The 10,055-nt window shown below is 36.3% G+C and overlaps 1 protein-coding gene across 3 annotated transcripts in view; it reads left to right on the top strand.

Moving 5' to 3' along the window:
• The window catches only part of FAM208A (family with sequence similarity 208 member A), a 48,081-nt gene that overhangs the window by 28,056 nt on the left and 9,970 nt on the right, over window positions 1-10,055 (top strand). For all 3 annotated transcript variants that reach the window (XM_015571191.1, XM_015571189.1, XM_015571196.1), the window contains exons 14-16: window positions 3,795-4,174; window positions 5,399-5,540; window positions 6,710-6,769. In XM_015571191.1, coding sequence (XP_015426677.1) covers window positions 3,795-4,174; window positions 5,399-5,540; window positions 6,710-6,769 — 582 coding nt within the window. The remainder of the gene's footprint in view (window positions 1-3,794; window positions 4,175-5,398; window positions 5,541-6,709; window positions 6,770-10,055) is intronic.

Genomic DNA, 10,055 nt, shown 5'->3' with positions numbered 1-10,055 from the left:
CAATTTGTTAGGTAATTTTCAGATTGCAAAGGGCCAGGCCTTTCATATGCAAAAGCCTCTGCTAGCACTTGGGTGGTGTGTGGTCTCAGGGGACCAACAAGGTGGAGCAAACAGGTATGGCAGATCCTCAGTCCTACCCTAAGAGGTCCCGCATCTCAGTGTCGCGAGGTAATCACTGCAAGCACCTCTGAGAGAAAGCTGCCCTCGAGTTCCAATCGATGCCAGACAGTCCAGTTTCTCCCCTTATGAGTCTGGGTTCCCAGAGACTCGCCCAGAACTGGAGTTTAGAGCATTCGGGAGCTTGAGACTCCGTCCCGATTGAAAAAGACAACCATGTCCTTAGTTGCCAGCCCTTTCCACATGCGCCTCCATATCACTGCACTTTCACACCTCCTCTGAGTCTCAGTGTGCTTTTCTCTTTCCTTCTGGTTGTAGAATTTCCACTCAGCCAGTCTTCCTGTGGTCCTGGATGATGTCTGTTTTGTCTTTTAGTTGTATTTTTGATGTGGTTGTGTGAGGCAGCAATTTCCGGTGTTTACCTATGCTGCCATCTTGGTTTCTCTCCTTTTATATTTCTTTAATTTTATAATTAGAAAGATATAGAATATTGGGTTTGAGGGGTGTTACTTAATGAGCGGAATCTTCTTAGCTTTAAAATAAAATTTCTTATGCCCTAACCAGTTTGGCTCAATGGATAGAGCATCGGCCTGTGGACTCAAGGGTCCCAGGTTCGACTCCAGTTAAAGGCATGTACCTTGGTTGCGGGCATATCCCCAGTGGGGAGTATGCAGGAGGCAGCTGATGGATGTTTCTCTCTCATCGATGTTTCTAACTCTATCCTTCTCCCTTCCTCTCTGTAAAAAATCAATAAAATATATTTAAAAAAATAAAATTTCTTAGATGCATACACGTTTTTTTCTACCCTGGGAGCCCAGTAATATGTATGCCCCCCCCTCCATTTTTTCCTAGTTTTCTTAGCTTTTTTGTTTGTTTGTTTGTTTGTTTTAGTTGACATAAAAAATGGGAGTTCTTTTAGCACATAAGCATGAAATATGTTTCTTTATATTCAGGCACCTTTGATATAACTGTCTACATTTTATGCTGCTGCTACTGGTTTGTTTGTTTTTTATAATATATTTTTATTCATTTTTTACAGAGAGGAGGGGAAAGGGATAGTTAGAAACATCAATGAGAGAGAAACATCGATCAGCTCCCTCCTGCCCACCCCTTACTGGGAATGTGCCCACAACCAAGATACATACCCTTGACTGGAATCGAACCAGGGACCTTTCACTTCGCAGGCCGATGCTCTATCCACTGAGCCAAACCAGTTAGGGCTGCTACTGTTCTTATTAACTAGGCAGATCTTAAATAACATGTGGCTAGTGGCTGCCATATTGGATAGTGCAGAAAGTTTAATGTAAAAAAACAAAAATCCATTTCCTTTGTTAAACCATCTACACTACTGTGTTTAACAGCACAGATCAAGAACATTTGCATCCTTGCAGAGAGTTTTATTTGACTGTGTTGTTTTCAGTAACTTTTTTTTACTTTTTCTTTATAATGTATCATCTTTGTCTATATTCTTATCACCTGGGTGGCCTTCCTGGCTTCTATAACTCACTTCAGTATGATGTTCTTCTCAGTAGTGCTTTGCTGATTTGCCACCAATCTCAGCTTCTGTATTCATCTTTCATCTTTTTGGGGTGGCAACATCTATCCTGAGTAGCCATATTTCCCATTCTTACTTCATATGCTCCTTGGTTAAAGCTTATCTTTCTCAGAATATGTCATGATTAGCACTTTACTTCTCTTTCTTTCTTCTTGAAGCATCTTTAATTTCTCTCAAGTGTTCATATCTTTGCAGTTCAGATCCCTCCAGAATAAATTTCTGGGTGTTGTGCTCCTTGATGGTTTTCATCTCCTTTAGCTTATGTTGGATTTCTGCTGTGTGCTGAACCTATTGACTCTGTCTGATCCATACTGTCAACATGTATCATGAGTTTTAAGAACTTCCTATGTACTAGGCGCTTTCCATATGTGGACTCATTTAGTTCTTGAATGCTAGACATTACTACCCTTATTTTACAGATGAGAAAGTAATTTCAGAGAAATTAAATAAGTATCTAAAGCTATGTAGTTCACTAATCTATGATTGAACTCAGTTCGACTAACTCTAAAGCATTGTTCCTAAACTTGGCTCTATTTCCTAGCACTGAGCACATGAGAGGCAAAATAAGTAAAGTTTGGTGCCATTTTTAGCTGATACTAATTTTGTACCTGTGAAAAAGTGTGGGTGAAAATCAGGCTTTATCAATAATTAAAGTGATGGTGAAGCCATGCTAATTATAATAGACCAAAGGAGAAATGCAGCAGGGAGAAGGGTGGATAGGTTAATTAAACTAGAACAGTGATGATCAGACTTGCATTTCTAGGTGTTCCTCACTTGTTTCTTTGTAGTCATTTTGCACACTTTAGTTCTGATTACTAAACTTAGAGATTTAAAGATTGTATTCGCTGATCTTTTTTTTAAGTAAATTTTATTTTTTTTGAGAGAGAGAAAAAACATACATGTGAGAGAAACATTGATTGGTTGCTTCCCGTATGCGCTCCGACCAGACTGGGGATTGTCCCATAACCTGGGTATGTGCTCTGCCACCTTTTGGTGTACAGGAAAATGCTTCAGTCGACTGAGCCACACCAGCCAGGGCTAAAATAGCCTGATCTTGATTTGGTAGTGAACCCACTCATTTTATAATCCTATCCTCCCTAACCTCTTTAACAAACTTTTTAAGATATGATTGATGTACATTGTACCCATTTTAAGTGCAGTTTGATGAATTTTTATAGCTATGTTAATACTACTCCAATATATTGAACATTTTTCATGTTACCACCACTCTAGTATATAAAACATTTTTATTACACTGCCTTATACTCCTTTGTAGCTAATCTCGCCCCAACACTGATCTGTTATCTGTCTCTGTTGATTAGTTTTGCCTGCTCTATATGTACATGTAATTAGAATCATACAGTATGTACTCTGCTCTTTGGTGTTTTGTTTTTTTGCTGTGGTACATTATACCCTACCCAGGTTTTTCCTTTCTTTAGCATTAAAAGCACATGACTTTCTGAATGTCTACACCCTTTGAAAGTTTTTAAATATATTGTTGTGCAGAATTCCCAGATTTGTACCTGCTTTGAGCCAGCTCTTACAGTGCTTTCTGTTCTTAGTGCAAAGTTAGTGTAGATTTCTTTAGGTAATCTAGTCAGTTGAGATAAGGGTTAGATGATAAGAATGTCAGACAGTATCTTAAGGACAAAACGTAATAGCTATAAAGGAGATAGAACTCAAACTAAGTCATGAGTTCTTTTTTTCTTTTAGTATAATCTGCATATCTTCCTAATATTTTGCAAAGTAGCAACAAATATTTTATCTCATGTCAAGCCTCTGGTTGACTTAGGGATTTTGTTAGTAGATTTTAAGGTAGCTATAGTATGGTCATTAATAAATATATTATCCATATTACCAACTTGATGTTTGAGCTCATTTACCCATTAATAGATTTTTCAAATTATGTAAATTTTCATTTAATAGGAATTTTGACTTATGTGCAAAAGTTTAGAACCAGTCATATTTTAAAGTAAGGGGTAGATGTACATGTAAAGTCTACTGAATTCCTGCCCATAAATGTCTATGATGATTAATTTTTATGTACATTAAATTTTAAAATTATTATGCTAGCCTTCCAAACTCAACTTTAAGAGATGACTTCTTTCTCTTTTCCCTTCAGAGTCTCCACAGCCCATTGGCTCACTTGGGCATGACACTGACTTGCAGCAGGAGGATACCTCTAACTCTGGTGTTGCTGGAATCCATAGGCTGTTTAATTGGCTATCAGAAACACTGGCAAATGCACGCAATTCGGATGCATCCCTGACAGACACGGTCAACAAAGCCTTAGGATTGAATTCTGATGGTGCCTATGAAGAGCTGAGGCAAAAGCATGAATATGAGTTGAATTCTAACCCAGATAAGAAAGAATATGAGCAGCTTACTTGTGCAAAAATTGAAAATGCTCATTTTAAGGGCACTCAGATCCCATTATTAGAAGCTAATACATCATCTGTAAAGTATCCTATTGCTCTTTCTACCAGTGAAGTAGGCACAGAAGTAAGTTATATCTTTTGATTATATTGTTTGCTTTTGTGAATGTGTGTGTGAAAGAGAGGATGTGCTTTAATGGGTTTTTTCTCCCTTTTAAAAAGAAAGAAACATTTTGATAAAAGTGTCCAGGATAGTATTTCCTAGTTACTCCTTTTTACAAAGAGTTAACTATGGAAGTAGTTGTTTTCCTTCCTGCTTACAAGTTTATGGATAGTCCAAGATTTACCTATGTTGCTAAAGTTAAGGCTAGACAATCTGTTTTTCAGAAATGGCTAATTGGGAGTTAATTACATATCGTTTCATAATAAAATTGAATTCTTGAAACATTGGCTTTCTGCTGGAAATACCATAACCCATAGGTGAAGTAGATGAGGTGACTAAAGTCAGTGCACTAGTGTTACAAACAAGGTTAGGTACTTTGTCTTTCTCTTACAAATAGGAATGGAAAATGAATTGCCTTTAGGATTACCACTGAAGTGACACTCGGCCTTGCTTGACAGGGCATCCAGTTTATTTATGACTTCTGTTTAGAGTACTGATCTCTAGCTGAGAAGTAGCCTTCTATTCCCCCCAAGAAGTGGCTGCATCACTGAGGAACAGTACTAGGATGGCACCATCCTAAGGGCTTATTTCTGATTTACTCTTCCTTCATTTTCTCTTCTCTGCCTTTGGCTAAAAGTCATGTGTATGTCCCTAGCCTTTGTCCATGTAGTTTTCAGACATTTAATTTAGGGGGAGGATGATTGTAGGAGGCTCACTTGGGGAGAAGTGTAAAGTAGGCACTGAGAAACTAATTTATGTTGTCAGCATTTCCTAACATGTTTTTTCTCTAAATTGGGTTGATATAGGCCAAACTCTGCTCACCACCTATGTTTGTAAGTACAGTTCTGTTGGAACACAGCCATGCCCATTCGTTTAGGTATTGCCTTGGCTGCTTTTGCACTTCAATGACAGTGCTGAGTATCTGAATATATGGCCTGCAAAGCCTCAAATACTTAGTGCTTAACTGAATAAGTTGAGCAACCTCAGTTCTAAATCAATATTAAATTATGTTTTGAAGGAAAGGTGTTTTAATGTAAGGCTGAAGTATTATTAATTTACCATGTTTGAATGACTAATTTTCAGTGTTCAGAGTGAAGGTTGTGAATTTGCTGTGAAAAAATGGTTGTTTATTCTTGACATTAAAATGAATTGAAAAGAAAGCTAATGAATATGTCCTCCAATTTTTAGGAACCAAATTTAATTAGCATAAATAATTTTGAAGATTGCAGTTTGTGTCCCACCATTCCCATTGAACATGGATTCCATAAACAATCTAAGTCTAATAATGTTGAAGAGACTGAAATACATTGGAAACTGATTCCAATTACAGGTAAGAACAAGTGTACTGGGAATTAGGTTTGCTTGGTTTTACGTAGGGACCAGTTTCATGAAAGGTTTCATCTTTTCTAGATTCCACTCTTGAGTGCTTTGTCTTACTTGGCTCCGACATCTTCAGTGTCTTATTTTGAGCAATATAATGTTTATTGAGTGTTACTGTTCTTGGGCAGCATCAGCAAGTGTCTGCAAAAAGCCCTATTAAAAATAGGGATATAAAACATGCTTATTCTCTGTATGGAGTTTAGCATGTAAACTTCCAAATGAAAATTGTTGGCAGAAATTGAGTTTCTAATAAGGTGAGGTAGATACAGAGATGCAGTGATGGTCTTTGGACAGCCAGTAAATGCTGTCTGCTCAGATGATAAGCTTCATTATAACAAGCTGTCATCAAAGAAGTGGTCATATTGAGGTTCATCTATTTAAAAGAAATTTGATTTCTTAGTATTGGATTATCTTGGCATAATTGGGTCATTGTGGAGAATGTCCTGAAATGCAAATATTCTGGGAAGCTTAATGAACCATGAGGTAAGAATAGTTTAGCAAATGTTGAAAGATCATTTTGCAGTATCCTAATTTCTCTGTGCAAACACATATATGAGCACATATGTACATAATCTTAATATTCTAAGTTCTTATTCATCTTTGTTAGTTAAGCATTTTTTGAAATATTTCAGGGCACATCTTTTCCATTTCTAGACCTTTATTTAACCTTTAAAAGGGAAAAAAGTAGATTGATTTGTAACCTAGAAGCTACTGAGACTTACAAGGATTCTGAGAAGAATTTCTAAAACTTTGATGAATTTCCTTGGGCTTCAGCACCATTCTCTACTTAGTACCTTACCAGAGAGGGTGAGAGGCCTAGAAGTGATGGTAAAGAGGCAACTGTTTCTCATTTGGGAGCTGAAGGTGTCAGTTTCTCCCACTTAACCTTTACAGTTAATTTCAGAACCATTTGAAGGCACAATATCTAGGTGTTGATATTCCATCATCACCTGAATAGAAAGGGAAGCAACTTCCCATTTCTGAATGAGTCTTCAAGATTATTTTAGGGAAAAGAAGGACTACTTGGATTTGTTAGCATTTGGGGTTGTCTCAAAGCTGCTTAATAGGTATCACCATATTTGAAGAGAGTCTACAATTCTAATGGATGCTTTCTGTCAGGAGGGAATGCAAGAAGCCCAGAAGACCAGCTGGGGAAACATGGTGAAAAACAAACGCCAGGTGAGAAGGGTCCCTTTGCTTTTCCTCCCTCCCACTGTGCCCTTTTTCAGAATTGCTACTTGTATTTCTGGTCTTCTATCAATAGGGCATCAACTTAAGTTCTGTTAATTACAGAAAATTTGGATTATATCATTTATATTATTACTTGATTTCTATCAAATATTCTTATATAAATAATGTGTTCAAAGAAGTGACTACATATTCATAGAGAGTACAGGTGTTTTCTTCACCTGCAATCAGTTCTATCTGATATGATGACTTGGGAATATTTTTCTTAATCCATTTCGGTAGGTTATTTTATGTGAAGCAGTCTTTAAGTTTCTCTTAAATTTATACAAATACATGGAGGTGAAGCCATTTATCTTTTAGGTACATTATTCCTAATCTTGAAATTTTTTTACCCAATTCTTCCTCTAATTGTAAAGCTAATTTCTGCAGATGATTTAAATCAGAGATTAGGGAACTTTTGGATTCCAGAAACATTTACACGTAGTAATGATTAGCTAGTTGCAATGGGTGCAACTAAAAGAGTCTTCTGTCTGAGCTCAGTCAATTCAACATCCCTGCATGGTCATAGGCTTTGTTTTCTTAGAGTTTGGTACTGGGTCTTTTTTACTTGTTTTCATTTTGTTGATCTTACTCTTTTAGAAATCTTAGCACGTTAAGCACCAAGCCTGTTTTGTCTTCCTTTCCGTTTCAATCACCAGTGACTGACATGGTGCTTAACGTGTTAAGTGGTTTTTGCGGGGGAAGGAAAGCTAAATGATTTTTGATTTTTAGTAGTTCTTTACAGTTATTCCTCTCTTTTGGAAATTAAAAAGACTTTTAGTTCAAGATTCTCTTGAAGAAAGCTATTATATTTCCTAGAAAAAGATGATCTAAATGTGTACACTTAGGTGATACCATTCAGATCAATGTGTAGAATACTTGAAGCACCTGAGGCTTGCTTTTGCATCTTCCTAGTTAGTGCTCTCCCTGCCCCTAGTAGTAACCACTAAATCTGACTTCTTTCATCATAGGTTAGTTTTACCTGTTCTTGAATTTAAGATATATGGAACCTACCTATCCTCTTGTTTTGGAGTCTTTCACTGAATATTATGTGTGCGATTCACCTGTGTTTTGTGTCTATCAGTAATTCTTTCTCTTTAGGAGCAGCAGCTATCTTGTTAGTGCTTCAAAATGCTTCATCAGCATCAGCAATTCTCTTATTTGGCATGCCATCTTCATATATTGTGATTGAAAGTACAAATATCTGAATACCACTCCCTTTTCACTTAAAAGTCAGAGTATTGCAATGCTTGAATAACAATAGAAAACATGCATTATTATGGATATTGACATGTTTCTTTTAAATAATTGAGGAAGACATTTTAAAAATAATAAAGTCAACCTACCAGTTAAAATCATATAGGGGAAATTTGTGCAAAATAAAATTAGGTAGTGATCATTTGCATTTTTTAAATGGATTTGGTTTAGAGTTTTTTTAATATGGAGAATTCCCCAGGTAGATTTAAGTTATATTTCATCTTTTAAAAATTCCCTTTATTGATAGCCCTTCAAGAATAAGTTTATAGGTCTGGCCGGGACCGGTTAGGCTCAGTGGATAGAGCATCAGCCTGCGGACTGAAGGGTCCCGGGTTCGATTCTGGTCAAGGGCATGTACCTGGGTTGCGGGCACTTCCCCAGTGGGGGATGTGCAGGAGGCACCTGGTCGATGTTTCTCTCTCATCGATGTTTCTAACACTCTATCTCTCTCCCTTCCTCTCTGTAAAAAATCAATAAAATATATTAAAAAAAAAAAAAAAGAATAAGTTTATAGGTCTGAACTATAGCTATAGATTTTTAGGAGCAACTATTTCATTTAAAATAATAAATGATTCAGAAATTTTTAAATTACAGGTGGTCCTCAACCCATTTGTTTTATGAGGTACAATTAAAAATCTTTTTATTTAAACAAATCAGGTATTTTGACATACATAATTGAAGAAGTACAAAAAATACTTCAAAAAGTATATCTTCCCCTCCTAGCACAAACATTTTACATATGCACTAGACCCCATATTGAAACTTAAGAAGAATATTCAGTATTACTGAGTTATTTTCTGGAACTTGAATTTTCTGATTTATCAGTTTATACAGTTTTAATTCATACCATGGTATTGGATATTTTGCTCCCCTTCTCTTCCACCTACAAACCTGCTATGGTCTTCTTATCCTGCAGACTGGTACCTTTATAGCAGTTAATGGTTACAGTGGTTCATGGTAACCACTAGGGTTGATAGAGAAATGTCACAAGCTGACTGCTACTAAGGCTGTTTAAAACCGTTAGATAAGTATGAGTGTGGGAAAATAAAATCTGAATTTTGTGTAAAGAGGGCATGCTGCTACACCTAGGTGAATAGGGAATTCACTGTATCTTTAAAGTACTGTAGTTTTGAAAACTAGTACCTGGATTTTCTGATTTAGAGGCACCATTCCATATACTAGAATAGCAATTTGTTATGGAAATGTTGGCTAAGATTTTTTAAAGGATAAAATTGTGTAGTATCAATCTTAAAGGCAAAGATCAGAAATTCTTTATTTTTCTAAAATATAATATTAAATGGTTGTTAAAGATCTTTTCCCCATGTTTTTAAAAAGGGACTTGGGTACCTGTTTTGAAATGTAATTTCAAAAACATTTTGTTTGAATTTAGGATTTGTGGTCAGGGAGGGAATTATGATTGTATGGGTTGAACTAGTTGTTAAGAGTAAAAAGTTAAATAATTCTATTAGCATCAACTAGCTGAATGACATCTTTATTTTAAATGGGATATTAGCTGTTGTGATTTCTCTAGAAATTATTTTGAAACAAAATAAAAATACTTAAGAAAGCATTGTCAAAAATGTTACCCTTTAATGCAGCTTTGAAATATGTTCTCTTCCTGTATTATTGAGCCTTTTTCCCCCTGATAAATTGAAGTTCCTAACATTGTAGGAAATCCATTAAGCAGCTTCATAGGAGAGAATATTCTAGAAGCATAAAATTAATTATCCTACATCTTGAATGCATCTCTTAAGTTGGACGTTATTCCCCCATCATTTTAGTTTGGCATTCTTTCAATTGTCTTACTCTCAAATTTTCATATCAAGACTATCCTAATATATAAAAAGCCAGGGGTCGTCACGACCGAAACAACCGGATGGATGACCAAACAGTAGTCTGTATGGGGCGACCAGGCTGGAAGTGGGGGCAGTGGGGGACGACCAAACGACTGAACAGCAGGTTGCATGGGGAACCAGGCCAC

This window comes from Myotis davidii, unplaced genomic scaffold (assembly GCF_000327345.1).
Source record: "Myotis davidii unplaced genomic scaffold, ASM32734v1 scaffold111, whole genome shotgun sequence".
NCBI classification, from domain to species: Eukaryota; Metazoa; Chordata; class Mammalia; order Chiroptera; family Vespertilionidae; genus Myotis; species Myotis davidii.
Note: the sequence above shows the minus strand (reverse complement) of the source record. Positions and strands in the feature narration are given on the sequence as shown.